At 41.1% G+C, this 15741-nt stretch overlaps 1 protein-coding gene across 2 annotated transcripts in view; it reads left to right on the top strand.

Annotated features, from left to right (window-relative positions):
- The window catches only part of adcy8 (adenylate cyclase 8 (brain)), a 151749-nt gene that overhangs the window by 117366 nt on the left and 18642 nt on the right, over positions 1-15741 (top strand). For both annotated transcript variants that reach the window (XM_033650784.2, XM_033650785.2), the window contains 4 exons: positions 328-417; positions 1114-1286; positions 4699-4777; positions 13332-13490. In XM_033650784.2, coding sequence (XP_033506675.1) covers positions 328-417; positions 1114-1286; positions 4699-4777; positions 13332-13490 — 501 coding nt within the window. The remainder of the gene's footprint in view (positions 1-327; positions 418-1113; positions 1287-4698; positions 4778-13331; positions 13491-15741) is intronic.

Here is a 15741-nt window from a genome sequence, read left to right as displayed (position 1 = left end):
AAATATTTTGTGTCTAAAATCAATAAATAGTCATGATAAATAATCGTGATCTCAATATTGATCAAAAATAATTAGCATTTTGGCCATAACCGTGCAGCCCTAACTCTGGTAAAATATCAACTGTTTATTAATATGAAAATGTTGCAGCTTCCTGCAGAGATCCGTCTCTCTCCCCGTTCACTCACAGTGAGCTGTGAATTTCTTACACAAACACCTTGAAACATTAAAGGCTGGATGAAAAAATGCATGAAAAGGGAATTTTCACACTGATCCTGCATCAGGTTTATACTGTACAACAACAATAATCCTCCTGTTGGTCTCTCGCAGCTGTGGTGCGACTTCGACAAGTCCAGCACCTTCAGGAACCAGACGTACAACGAATCGGCCTCCATCCCAGACATCTGCTTCTACCCAGAGGTACCGACTAAATGAGGTGTCTGAATTTTGCAGTCAGGTCCATCTGTTGTGTTTTTTTCACTTCAGCGACAGCGGCAAAATGATGAATTAAACATCCACGACATCTGCTCACACCCAGAGGGAGGTCTCGCCTCAGACAACGGCGACTGATGAAGCCATCAGAACGTCACGGAGAAAACATCCATTATGTTACTTTGCTCACAAAATATGCAGCTGATTGATGGACTCAAAGAGGGAGTAACATTTTATAGCTGCAAGCCTGGGTTGAATCACATATCGTTGCATGTATATGTTACAACCTTCTCCCCCCTCGAGGTTCAGGACAAGAGCTTTTGTTTGTAGAAATAAGAGCAGTTTTTGGATCCATAAAAAGAAGTTATTGACTCTTTTTTAGCTGGGACAAATCCAGACTGGAATATTAGATTAGACACACAAACTTTGGAGCAGTTGAATTTCAGATATTCATTGTAATGTTTTACATCCTTAAGGGGACACTCCTTCAAATTTACACATAAAGGTCAGTTTAGTAGTCATGGTTAACACTAATCAACGTTCAACATCTTCTGTGGCTCTGCACCAGCTTTGCCAAGTCTCAGAGAATTTAGCCGTGAAATTTCACACCAGCATGTCCTGTAACCTGTTTAAGTAAAGGATCATGGCCCCACTGATGTTAAGTACATGTCTTTGTTTCCCCAGTATTTTGTGTTCACGGGGGTCCTGGCGATGGTGACGTGTGCGGTGTTCCTGCGGCTGAACTCGGTGTTGAAGTTGGCAGTGCTGCTGGTGATGATCGCCATCTACTCGCTGCTGACCGAAGCCTTCTACACCTCGCTGTTTGTTCGCTACGACACCGTCCACCACAACACAGAGTGAGTGTTCGTTAACAGTATCAGCCTAATGAATCAAGCTTCTGTTAAACTCCACTCATTTCTCAATACAAGATTTTCTCTGAGACTTCTCATGAAATTTAGTGGTACATTGTTATCCCTCTGTGCCGGTGATAGCCGGGGCCGGAGACATTATGTTTTCAGGTTGTCCGTCCAGCCCTGCATATGTACGTATGTGTGTCCCATCCAGGTGAACACTATATCTCAACAACGCCAAAAGGGAATTTTTTGAAATTTGGCACAAACTTCCACTTGGACTCAATGATGAACAGAATTTTTGGTGGTCATATGCCAAAGTTCAAGGTCAATTTGACCTTGTCTGTCTCATCCTCATGAATGTGATATCTCAAAGTGCCTTGAAGGAATGTCTTCAAGTTTGGCACAAACATTCACTTGGACTCGATGATGAAGTGATTAGATTTTAGCAGTCAAGGGTGAAAGGTCAACGTTGCTGTGGCCTTCCATCCATCTCATTCTTGAGAATGTCTCAAGAAGACCTTGAAGGAATTTATTGGAATTTGGCACAAACTTTCCCTTAGACTTAACAATGAACTGATTGGATTTTGGTGGTCATAGGTCAAGGTCAGTGTGACCTTACATTTGCCTCATTCTTGTGAACAGGATATCTCAAGAACACCTTGAAAGAATTCTTTAAATTTGACACAAACACATCCACTTGGACTAAACAATAAACTGATTAGAATTTAGTGGTCGAAGGGCAAAGGTCAAGGTAAATATGGCCTCACAGAATTCATTTTTGGCCATAACTTAAGAATTCATATACTTATGATGACAAAACTTCACACAAATGTATAATAATCATTAGACGTTTGAGTTTTGGTCAGATACTGAATTGGTGACACTTATCTTGGGTGTCCACCTTGAAACTGTGCTGATTGTATAGATCCTCTGTGCTGTCAGGGGGACAGTGGGTGTGAGACATCCATGTTTTCAAAGCTTGACTGGTGCACAGAGGCATATAACTGCAGGGCGGTTATTCTAGTTACAACTTGTTCGTCTGAAAATTTTCAGAAATCCATCTCTCTGCCTGTAGACTTTGTTTTGCATGAACAGTACCTCAAGAAAAAAAAAACATGACCGAAACTTACCACTGTTTTCTACTTGGGACAGAAACTTTAGCACCAGGCAGTTCCCCCAATGATCTGATTAGATTTTATAGCCATTGCTGAACAAGTTTTATAGAAACTAACTCTTTAATGCTTGCAGAGTTCATGTTAAAGTAAAGACAGGTACATTAATATCTCCTCGTTACTCTGCCATTTCCTCACCTCTTCCTATTCAAACACACGTCAGAAAGCCACGTTGACCTTTTTTCCTGCACATAAGGGTTGCAAATGTGAGAAAACTCATCTTGCATGTGTTCCCAATGATAGTACAGTGACCTTTACAGTGACATTGTATGAAGGCAGTCTGAGCATATACGCATGAAAGACCTGTTAAGAAAAATTGGCTTCACAGTAAGCTGATGGAGTCAGGTTCATTTCTTTAAGGCCCTCTGGAGTACGAGAGAGAAGGTCATGATGAAAAGACCTCAGAGGGAGAGAACTGTGTGATTCCACTGCAATAAGTTCCAGACTCGAGTTGCCACGAAAACAGCACTGTGGACCAACTGGAGTGTCCTCAGCAGCCCAATTTGTGTTTTCTTCACTCTTCACTTCAGGGATCAGTGTCTTCTCTCAGCAGCAATTATAACACATTTTGGAGCATGAGGAGACATACAGTTTGGATGAAAATCTGTTTCAATGAACGTCCTTTTAAAAAATCAGAGTATTTTAAGAGAAGCAGCAACTTGTACCCGAGCTGACCCCCTCCTGGCTCCTGTACTTGGAGCAGCACATCGCTCTGGTAATCCTCAGTGAGCTCCTGCAGGACTTCTGGTCCTTCTACAGTCTGAGCTGAAAACAAAAGGTCTTGGAGGAGGGTTTTCTTTTTTCTCAATCAGGCCCCTGCTGTGTGGAACAAACTGAACAGGCAGATTAGGCGAGAAAAATCTGTCTTCTTTAAAAACCCTTCTTTCAACTTTTTGTTGTCACTTTCTCTCAGTTGTTGTTGAATAAGTTTTTGTTTTATAAATATACTGCTGTGATTTGACTTTAGTCTTGAACTCATCTCAAGCCTTGATGGAATTCCTTCAAATTTGGCACAAACATGCACTTAGACTCAGGAAAAGGTCAAGGTCACTGTGACCTGGTCTATCTGATTCTCGTAAACCAGGTATCTTCAGAATGCCTTACGGGAATTTATTCAGATTTGGCACAAACATTTACTTGGACTCAAGGATGAACTGGAGAGGTTTTTGGCTGTCAAAGTTTCAGATCACTGTGACCTTACATCCATCTTATTTATGTAAATATGATATCTCAAGAGGCTTCGAGGTAATTTCCTCCAACTTGGCACCCACGTCCACTTGGACTTCAAAATGAACTGATTAGATTTTGGTGGTCAAAGGTGGTTGACTTATGACAGGTGACTGCTCCATCTCATTATCTTGAATGTAATATCTCCAGAATACCGGAATTTGTTCAAATTTGGCAAGTTCCACTTGGTCTTAAGGTTGAATTGATTTGGTTTTGGTGGTCATGGGTCACTGTGACCTTGCCTTTATCGCATTCTTGTCTCGAGAAGGCCTTGAGGAAATTTCCTTCAATTTGGCACAAACGTCCACTTGAACTCATGGATTAAATTATTAGATTTTGATGATCAAAGGTCACTGTAACATGGTCCGTATGATTCTTGAGAACTCAGTATCTCCAGAACACCATGAGGGAGTTTGTTCAGATTAGCACAAACATCCACTTAGACTCAAAGATGAACTGACTAGGTTGTGGTGGTCAGAGGTTAAGTTCACTTTGACCTTGCGTCCATCTCGTTTTTGTGAATACGATATTTCAGGAAGGCCTCGACGGAATTTCCTCCAAATGAGCACAAATGTTCACTTGGACTCAGGGATGAATTTTTGATTTTGTGGTGAAGCATCCACATTTGTAGCCTCTTTGCAGCAACATCTATATTTGAAGCATTGTCAACTGTCGTGGTTGCATATGAATTTGGACAGACATAGATGTAAACTGTAACTGTAACTGGCAGTAATTGTACTTTGTAAGGCAGTACGTCGTAAATAAAGGTTGCATTTTAAGAGGACTGGTTAACATGTAAAATTAGATCAAAGGAAAATACATCAGAGTACTTAACTGAATTTCAGAAAGTCACACACTGTGTTGTCACATGTAGAGCTGAAGCAAAACAAATAGAACATGACCGTATACTTGTCTTAGCTGAACAGGCTCTACTTTGAATCAATGAGGTGACAGAAAGGGTGAAAATGAACAAACTCCCTCTTTCAGCTGTACTGTCTCTCTTGTTGTACCAATAGAAATTTCCTGGGGACCAAAGAGACGTCTTTGCTCCTGATGGCTATGTTCCTCCTCGCTGTGTTCTACCACGGGCAGCAGGTAAGATCACACCAGAAAATGTTATTTCTTCAATTCTTCGAGCACCACAGTGTAAATTCAGCCGCACTGAAACTGGTGGCAAAACACGTTGTTCTCATGCATGTTTGTCCATTTTCCTATGAGGTGTTGAGGCAAAATTCCTGCATAACCCATGTATTTTGAAAGGCTGTGATCGCATAACCAGTGTGCTTATGGAAGTAAAGACAATAGTGGCCCCAAGCGGTCCAGTAAGGTTGCAGGTTAGGGTGGTGGATACATGACAAAACACAGGTCTTTCCCCAGGAGCCCACTGTTCGGAAGCGTGTGAACTTTGAGTCAGATTTAAGTACGCCATCACCGTGTGTTTCCCTGAACCTAACCTCAGTAACTCAACTTGACTAAACCGTACCTCCGTAACTTTACGTTAAGGACATTACGTGATTCTTGAGGGGTCATTTCCACATTTTCTCATCCCAACTCGTCAAATACTGCTGCCTTGTCTGTGGACATACATGTCAAAATATGATGCCTAGGTACCTTTTTGGACATTCACAGACGGTACATGCATACAGTCTTCTTAAAAATAAACTTAAAGCGCAGGTCAAACACTTCATTTTCAGGTTGAATTCCTTAAGTTTAAGCAACAAAAGCAAGTGGTTAGGTTTAGACCAATAGTCATGGTTTGGCTTAAAATTCACTCGGGAACCAAACAGCGTGCTCCCCGGTGAAAGTCGGAGCTTGTTTTGACACATCAGTCTCCAATTTGGGTTGTTGTCTGCTGCCTCTAAAACTGACGTGCCCTGTGTGTATCATACCGTTGCAAAGGATGCCTCTCTGTGTTGCTCTCTGATACCAAATCACTGACAAAGCAGCAGTATTTGACAAGTTAAAGTTGTAATTCGTAGGATATCTTATGAACCGTTGGGCAAAAACTTAGATATCTTAAAACAAATGAAACCAAAAGTGTCTCTAAGCTGAAATACAGTGTCACTATGACGACAGCTCCCAGTGTGGAGATTTGGAAACATCTCTCCAAGGGGCTCTACACCAAGTCTGAGAGGTTGTAGAGTAAAGGAATAAAACAGAAGAAAATACAGCCTTTGGTTAGACTGCTGGTAAACATATGCACAATATGATGAGAGGATGCAGGTAGACAGCAGCTCCTTTAATGCCAAACAGAAGCATTATATTCATAACACCAGAGAAAAAGCATCCTGTCAGGTGTTACTGCTGTGTAATCTCTGACCTGAGTGATGCATCTTCAGACACATAGAAAAACAGAAACAAACCACTTAGTTAAAACATCTGACACATAATACGAGCCATTTTTCTAAAGATGCGGTCGGAGTCAGCAGCCTGATGGAAACTGGTATCGCCACGCTGCTTTCATGCTCTCTCTATGGCAACCTTTGATCATGCAGTTCAGCAGCTCGGTGTCGGTCAGAGATGGAGGGGAGCCCGCTGTAATTGAGGGTCCTTTGTCGCCCCGTGGAAGTAGAAAGCAGCTGCATTTGAAGTCATCCAGCGGCATATTGATTTTCCCAGGGTCAATTCTGCCACTTGTTTGTCAAAGTAGAGACAATGACAGCTCGCAGCACGAGGCGTGTAACACCCACAGCTCTGAAAAGCTGTTTGTGTGCGATGCATCAGGCCAAGAGAAAAGAGTGCATATAAAAGAGAGTGTTTACTCTCTGCAGGGAGGTCCAGGGTGCAAAATGTGATCCAGCTTTCTTTGTAGTGTGGTGTTAATGGTTTGATGTGCCAGGTTAAATCACAATGTGAGCGCTGTCATTTTCTCCAAAATATTCTAAATTATCTTTGGGGAAAATCGATACTGGGTGAGAGAAAAGCACTTTAGGGTTTTATCTCTCATGCTCAGGCTCACAGCAGCTGTTGTGTTACAACTCTATATCCTAAAATATATGTCCATTTACACATCATTTGCATGCCATATCACCCAACATACTGACTGAATGTTTATGTGACAATCGTATAATAATTTGCATTTTAAAACAGCTCTACAGAGGTGATCAGGGTTATATATTTTAAATGTCAGTGGCAACTTAAAACATGAGACTGGATTGCTTCAACCTTTTGACATTTCTCAGTTGAATGTATCATCGTCAGTCCCTTTGGTGCATTGTTGCTGCCTTAAATGCTGATTTATGGCAGCTTTTCTTATAAATTACAACGTATGCTGAAATGTTTCCGAGCTGTTTTGCAACAAAATTGCAAAAACAGTTTTTATGCCTCCAGGCTGGAGACAGCTTTGGCTGATGGCGTTATGTTTTTGGGTTGTCTGTCTGTCCAATTTTCATTACTGTGATATTTTAAGGACCCCTTGAGGGACTTTGTTAAAATTTGGCACCAATTTCACTTGGATAAACTGTGACCTTGCATCTGTCTTATTCACATGAATGTGATATCTCAAGAAGGCCTTGAGGGAATTTCCTCCAATTTGGCACAAACGTCCACTTGGACTCAACAATGAACTGATTAGAATTTGAGTCACTGTGACCTCACGAAACATCTTTTTTTTGCCATAACTCAAAAATGTACATGCTAATTATGACAGTACTTCACAAGTGGTGACATTATAGATCCAAAAGGTCAAAGGTTAACTTCATGGTGACATCATAATGTTCTGCATAAAACACTTTTCTGGCCATTACTCTGCGTCATATCTGAGGAACAGAAGGGAGACATTTGACCAGATTTTGAACTGGTGACTCTAATCTTGGGTGTCCATCTGAAACTGTGCTGGTTGTATAGATCTTCTGTGCTGTCAGGGGGAAGATGTGTGTGAAGCATCCATGTTTTCACAGACATGGATATAAACTGTATTTAGATCTTGATCTGTTTCATGGAGGCATACAACTGCGAGGTGGTTATTTTAGTTTTGTGTAATTCATTAATTATAAAGGCAACTTGTTGCAGTGACAATAAAATTGCACTGTTCTGAATTTGTGATTAATACCACACTAAAGTTACCACTACGTTCTATCAGCAGTTGCAATAGATCTGGATGCCCCTGTCATAGTGACTGTCTCTACCCATTTCAGTCATTCTCCAGGTGTCTTTTGTGGTAGAAAAGTGTGTCAGTCGATGTTGTGTGTGTTGCACACAGTGCAGTACAGTTTACCTCTTTGAAAAGAGCATAGATGTGGAAAAGGTGAAGCAGTGAAAATTCTCTGAATATATCGAATACTTAATCTGTGAAATATTTTTTTAAGTGGCTAAAATATGTTTCATTGCTGACCCTCCATCCACAGCAGCACATTGCCTAACTTCCATGTCGGCATGCCGACTTGGATATCTGGTGTAGGTAACACGCTTACTATGGACTAGTCCATAGCCATTGGTAGCTTTGTCACCTTCTACCTATGCCAGTCCTCAATGCCTATGTGCAGTTTCACATAGATTGACCACGTCAGTGAGTAGAAAAACGTGGGACAGACAGAATGACTGACTGACAGAATGACACACTGACAGTTTCTGTGATTATGTACAGCATACCATACCATGACTTAGTCATACCAAACATTAGAAAACAACACCAACATTGGTCCACAGGGGGAGCCACAGCGATCGGTCACATTTTAGCCATTTTGAAGCATTTTTCTGTTGTTATAGCGCCACCCAGTTGCCAATTAGAGTTAAATTTCTCCAGTCACCTTGAGGCGTCCTGTTCTACATATCTACCAAGTTTAGTAAAAATCCATATGGCGGTTAGGCCTAGATAAGAAATGAGCTCTCTAGCGCCCCCATTTTGTTTGATGGGCTCAATAATGGAGGGGTCCCCTCAGATTATGTGTGGTCATATGCCTACAAAGTTGCGTGGTGATGGGTGAAACCCTTGAGATGTTATACACCTTTATGTGATGAGCCACGCCCTCCGCAATATTCATTGCCTTATAGAAGCTCAGTTTTAGTAAGTTTTCCAACTTTTGCCAAGAGGGAACTTTAGATATTGGTCCCTAGATTATGTTCACCCAGTTTCATGCAGATCGCTCAAACTTCCTAGGAAGAGATCCATTTGAAGTGTTTTTCAAAAAATTCAAAATGGCAAAAAAAATCTATATATAAGCGGAAGTTATGGGTTCTTGAGGCAAATGTGTTCCTCCTATGTCTCTACGACATACGGGGCATGAGATATGCCCATTCAAAGTTTGACATTTCAATGGGTTGCTATAGCGCCCCCCTTTGGCCAATTGATGTAATATTGCTTCATTGGCATCCTCCCATGACCCTCTACCACTGTGCCAAATTTCACATGGATTGACCAAGTCAGTGAGGAGAAAAACGTGGAACACACACACACAGACAGAGTTTTCGTCATTATATAGTAAGATAAGTACCTCATACAACATTGTTTAAAAACTGAACTATCCTTTTAAGGCTTTGATTTCTTTACGGCTCATCAATACCTGAAGCCAGAAGAAACAAATTTAGGCCTTGATGGGACTGATATCGCAGATGTTTAGAGAGGAACATCAGTAAATAAGATCTGATTGAGTATTGATCTGTTGGATCAAAATAAAGTGGACCACAGCCACTCCTCCTCGTACTGCAGTGAACTACAGCCTCCTGTAATTGACTCAAACAGTGATCACAAATCTCAGAGAGAGGAGTCAGTGTGCTGCCTGGAGCAAAGGTCCAACAGAAACATGTATTGATGGAGTAAAGCAGAGGTGATGTACTGTATAATCAAACAACACAGTGGAATAATGAAACAGCCTCATCACTTGGATTACAGGGAACAAGAAGAGGGCTTTCCAACCCTTTGTAGCTGCAAACTCACAGCACCATCATCTATTGTTGAGAAAATGCAGAGGGTGTGAAAACATTAGTGCTCCTTTCAGAGGAGACATTTTTGTGATTTTATTGTGTTGTGAAGAGGAGCCTATTAGAGCAGAAAGATGGAGGAGACTATTCTTCTTCTCTGCATTTTTCATTACAAGAATCTCATTGAAGCTCTCGTTCAGTGCTTGTTAACTGTGTTAAAGTGTTGTGAATGATGTATTCACAATAACCCACAAAGCAACATTTGCACACATTTTCCCTTAATATTATGTTGGAGCTGCTTCTTATTATGTGAGCCTGAAAAATCTTTGATCAGAGATACAAAGAAACACACTGATAGATGATTATAGAAGGATCTGAAGCACACAGGAAGGACTACTTCTCTCTTTAACTGTATTATTGTACATTTAACTGTAGGTAATACAAGATGAGGTATTGAGTTAAGCCATTTCTTGACACTTTTATGTGCATTCTGCCGTATGATATTGATTTTTGTTTCTTTAAAAGCCGAACACAGTCCTCCTTGTACATAATAAACTAAAGGCAGCAGAGCACTGATGCCAGATGAGGTTGTTCTTCATGAACGCTGCTTCCTGTCAGAGCAGTAATTACATTATCAAGCACAGTGAACATGAAGCATTTCATTACAAGGCTGCAGACAAGGCTCTTATTTTGAAATCATTAGGATTTTTTTTTTTTTTTTTTTTTTTTTTGACACCCTGCTTTTCTTCTGAAACATTTTAAGACCAGTAGATTAGTCAAGCTTACCGAATGGCACAAGTTATAATGAAGAAGTAATGCCACAGAGGAAATAAAATAACAAGTCATCATACTTATCTCCAGTCGGGTCACAGGGGCAGCAGGCTGAGCAAAGCATCCCAGACATCCCTCTCCCCAGCAGTGCTTTCCAGCTCCTCCTGGGGGACTCCAAGACGTTCTCAGGCCAGATGAGATACCAGTTGGATATGCCTGCAACACCTCTAATGGGAGGCGCCCCAGAGGATCCAGATCAGATGCTTGTACCACCTCAACTGACCCCTGACGCAAAGGAGCAGCAGCTCTACTCCGAGCTCTGTCCGAATGTCTGTGCTACTTACTCTATCTCTAAGCCTGAACCTTTATGTGATGAGCCACGCCCTCCGCAATATTCATTGCCTTATAGAAGCTCAGTTTTAGTAAGTTTTCCAACTTTTGCCAAGAGGGAACTTTAGATATTGGTCCCTAGATTATGTTCACCCAGTTTCATGCAGATCGCTCAAAATTCCTAGGAAGAGATCCATTTGAAGTGTTTTTCAAAAAATTCAAAATGGCAGAAAATCTATATAAGCAGAAGTTATGGGTTCTTGAGGCAAATGTGTTCCTCATGAGGAGAGGCATCTCTGTGCAAAGTTTCATGTCTCTACGACATACGGGGCATGAGATATGTCCATTCAAAGTTTGCAATTTCAATCGGTTGCTATAGCGCCCCCCTTTGGCCAATTGATGTAATATTGCTTCATTGGCATCCTCCCATGACCCTCTACCACTGTGCCAAATTTCACATGGATTGACCAAGTCAGTGAGGAGAAAAACGTGACACAGACACACAGACAGAGTTTTCGTCATTATATAGTAAGAGATCCCACTGCAGAAGAGCCATCTTGTGGTAAAACATATTTCTGAATGCTCATTTAGACCTTTTTCAATGTCGATAGGCTAACTGAGACCTAATGTGCAGTGTTACCATAAGGTTCAAATATGTTTCCCTGCTCCAGGCAGACTTCTAAAATGATTTTTGGTCAAAAATGGAAGCTCTAAATTTAAAATGGAAGCAGTAAGCCCAGCTGTCAGATAAATGAAGTCTCGCAAAAATTAAAAAAAAATTCCCTTAGAAATTTAGTGAAGAAAAAGGAAGTCTCCAAAAATTTTAAATTCCTATTTGCTCTCCACATTTGTCCAAATAAAAACACTGTGTCCAGGCTCGTGTCTAAATGTGCTCTGAGTTTAATATCCTTATATATTTTAACCCTCGCTGGGTGAAGGGCTGTCAGAGCAGAGCATATGACGGTGCAGCTGATCATTGCTCTGCAGTAAACCTGATTACACATTGTGAGAGATGACAGCAGCTCTAATGCTGAGTTAAAGCTTTATTAGTGATTTTTGTTTATACTTCTCTCTCGGGTTAATAGAGGCTGTTTTAAACGTCTGTGTGTGCGTGCGCTGCAGAGGTCATGTTGGTAAACGCCTGAACAACCCGTTATTTCACTGGCGACCATCTCATTATCCCGCCGCCACACCAGCCCTGCAGGCTTTGAATTCTTAATTAGAAAAACAGAAAATGAGATTGAAGTTTTCGTATTCACTCATATGATTAAGGGACTAATTGATACCAAGATTAATCACAAAACTGTTTCCGCCAGTCGCCAGAGAGAGATGCTCAGATCCTCACAGGCTTATCTGCCTGCCCTCAAAATTAATTTTCAATATCAGGATTTTTTCCCCCTCCTCTCTCCTGCAAGTGCAGACTAAATGGTCCTGACTTTTGTTTGGCTCTAATGTATTCAAATGACTTTGTATTAATTGTGCATTCAGAAAAGCAATTTATGTTGCATAATAGAATCCTTTTGCTGCACTTCAAATTGATCGCACTCGTTTGCGTTCCATAATTGATCCAACCTTTAACGGATTTTTAAATTTAGCCGTTAATTCCAGAGTGGCGGCTCAGCCTTTCCATCATCTCAACAACAGACTTTCCACTCATCTCTGGTTACATTTTCAAGCAATTATTCATAAAGTGTTCGGCATGGCTGGAAGGTCTGACAAAGGATGTGAAGAAAGGAGGAGTATGGATTTTCAGGTCCTGAGAGGTAGCATCAGATCTTTGGGGAAAATGGGAAATAATGTTGACCAGGTTTTTGTTTCTGAGACAAGTAATCTGTAGTCATAGCAGAGTCAGTGTGAGTATCTTTATTTTCTTACATACAGTATGATGAACTCTCAGCACCGGGTCTAACCTTTGTATGGACAGCAACAGAAAGTTTGCTGATTTCACAGTGAGTCGGGACTCTCTGGTCCCCCAGGGCTGGGGTTTGCGCTGGCTGGACTCGATTTGCTGCAGCCACTGGCTAGAAGTCTCCACTTGGGACCACTTGGTGAGGTGGTCTATTGTATATATACATATATATATATATATATACTATATTTTCACTCCTAACTTGTCACACATGGATTGGAGTGGATTTTGACGTCTAGATATGATGCACTAGGTCTCTTAGGTGTGTCTTTTATTGACATTCTGGGATGCCATGTCAATTTACTCCTTTGTGTCTTCTCAGAATACACTTCCCTTTTCACAGGAAATGTAGTTTCTGCTCATTAGATACAGTCTTTTCAAAATAAACTTCCAACATCATTGTCCATTTCTTTGTGCAACAAAAACATGTGGTATAGTTTAGAAAAAAATGTGATTTGGCTCAACATTCATACGGCAAGCGAACACTGGGCTCCTGGGTAGAAGTCTGATGTATATTGGACCCATCCACCATCCCTCCGGTGGATGGGTTTTCCGGTGGCATTAAAAACTGATGCCGTTGTCTGTTTTCTCTCAGTTCACTTGAATTACAATATGCTCAAAGATTATTGCGAGACTTTTGCTCAGTGAGGCCAAACTTAAACTGCCTTAACAAAAGAAAATTTACCTGCAAAAAGACTGAGGCTCGGAAGAGGTGATGATAACGTGGAGAGCAGTTACGGCAGAGACGCTTCACAAACTTTTTTTGTCTTCCATCTTTAGCTGGAGTACACGGCCCGGCTTGACTTCCTGTGGCGTGTCCAGGCCAAAGAGGAGATCAACGAGATGAAGGAGCTGCGAGAACACAACGAGAACATGCTGAGGAACATCCTGCCCAGCCACGTAGCCCGCCACTTCCTGGAGAAGGACCGGGACAACGAGGTCTGCACAACAGTCACACTGTTTTATCTTTCCTCGCAGCGACAGTCTGTTCAGGTTCACAGACAGCCATGAAACATGCACACATCACATGAATATTTGTTTGCTTCATTTTATATTGTTTTTGTATTTTTTATTTATTTTAGATTGTTTTTGTCACAGTATTGTCAATGAACAGCCAACAAACATGATATTGTTTTTAAATGTTTATCTTCACGTTTTGAGGACACGATACTGCAGCTTATGATGGTGATGCTTTTTAGGAGCTGAATCTCAAAACTCAACTAACACCTGAACACACCAAGGGGGATTTTTTTCTTCAGAAGTATCTCTGACAGCATTACAATGTGACGATAATTTCATTTTGACAAAGAGAAACAAAATGAGTGAGTACAGCCGACTGTTTCCTGTGAGAGATTATCTGTCTAAACTCATTTGAAGTGCCACATTTCATTTTCACCTTAAACTAGTTTGGAAGGCAAAATAAAGTGGGTTTTATATTTCTGCGTCAAACTGACACTCTGCATAGATGCGTACCCTCCGCCGTAGCCTAACGCGCACCTCCCTGGAAATGTAACTAAACATCCCCCTGTTTATTTTTGTGAGCTGAAACCATTTCCCTCAGTGGAAATGAAGCTTTTATTTACTTTTATTTCACAGATAAGAAACAATAAATAGTGAAGACAATAAAGCCTCTGCAAAATAGCATTTTGAATCTTGTGTGTGATTTATCCTGGCTTTGTTTGAGTACAGGAAAGTCAGCGAGTCACCACACTAATTTATGCAATGCAAAATGTCATAGGGGTATGCTAATAACATTAGCATGTTGAATATTGTGGGGAAAATGTGTGTGGCGTAAGACAGTTGTTTTGTCCGTGAACCTTGTGAGTTGTAGTGGAGTCTAATATCGTAACATTACCTTTGTTAAATGTTGCTGTTGTTTCTGGCTTCATATGAGTGGAGGAGATGTTAGTTTGTTACCCTGGAAATCCAGAGTTCTCGCGAGAGCACAATTTGAATTTGCTCAGCAGTCACTCTGGCAATCAGTAATGATGCTCATTACCTATGCCCATGAAACCGAGCTGCACCAATCACATCTGTGTATCTGATATAGGCGGGCCAGAGGCGAGCTAAACAGATGACGACAGCGCTGTGACAACGAAGTCCGGAATCAGTCAGTAAACATTGCAAGATGGCTACGGATGAACACCAGCTGTTTGAAACGGCTTTGGCCGCTACAATGAACGAGTTAGACTTGGCTTTTTCTCTAAAAGAGGAACAGAAGACGGCACTCAAATCTTTCCTTTGCAAGAAGGATGTTTTTGCTGTTTTGCCAACCGGATACGGCAAGAGTCTAATCTACCAGTTAGCTCCGCTGGTAGCTAAGCTCTGGATACGTCACCCCGTGTATTGTTCTGATTGGTCGTAGTGTTATCCAATTGTGTGCAGTGATATTTACAAATGCATGCTTGGTGCCGCCCCTCGAGTTGGGCCATTTGCATTACTCATAGCCAGACCCTAAATCTCTCTAGATTTGGGTCTGGATTTCCAGGCTATTAGTTTGTTGTATCTGTCTAGTATAATACAGTTGTCTTGGTGAATCTTGTGAGTTTTAATGGAGCCAAATTTTGTGACATTACCTTTGTTAAATGTCGTGTTTGTTCCTGGCTTCATATGGGTAGAGGAGAACTCCGCTAGCCGCTATGCTAATTTATGCAATATAAAATGTCATAGGCTAATGCTAATAACTTTAGCATGTTGTACATTGTGGCAAAAACGTGTTCAGTTTAGATAGTTGTCTTGGTGAATCTTGTGAGTTGTTATGGAGCCGAATTTTGTAACGTTGCCTTTATTAAATGCTGCTGTTGTCCCTGGTTTCATATGAGCAGAGAAAATGTCTGCTGGCGGCTAGGCTAATTTTTGCAATGTAAAATGCCATAGGCTTGTGCTAATAACGTTAGCATGTTGTATTTGTGGGGAAAATGTGTCCAGATAAAGACAAGTGTTTGTCTGTGAATGCTGCGAGTATTTGTGTTTGAAATTTGTCACTATAAAGCCATGCTTAATGTGCGTACCACTGCAGAAGTATAGATTCTCACAGTGGTGCAGGCCACTGGTGTAGTGTCTTTTCTTGTTGTGAGTAAAACATATTTAATACTGATAGAAACGATGGACAGAACCAGGAGAATAAGACCCAAGTTCAAGACCTCCTCTGCCAACCTTCAATACGAACAAAGATGAATATTTTCAGTAA

Source organism: Epinephelus lanceolatus, chromosome 12, assembly GCF_041903045.1.
Source record: "Epinephelus lanceolatus isolate andai-2023 chromosome 12, ASM4190304v1, whole genome shotgun sequence".
Lineage (NCBI taxonomy): Eukaryota > Metazoa > Chordata > Actinopteri > Perciformes > Serranidae > Epinephelus > Epinephelus lanceolatus.
Note: the sequence above shows the minus strand (reverse complement) of the source record. Positions and strands in the feature narration are given on the sequence as shown.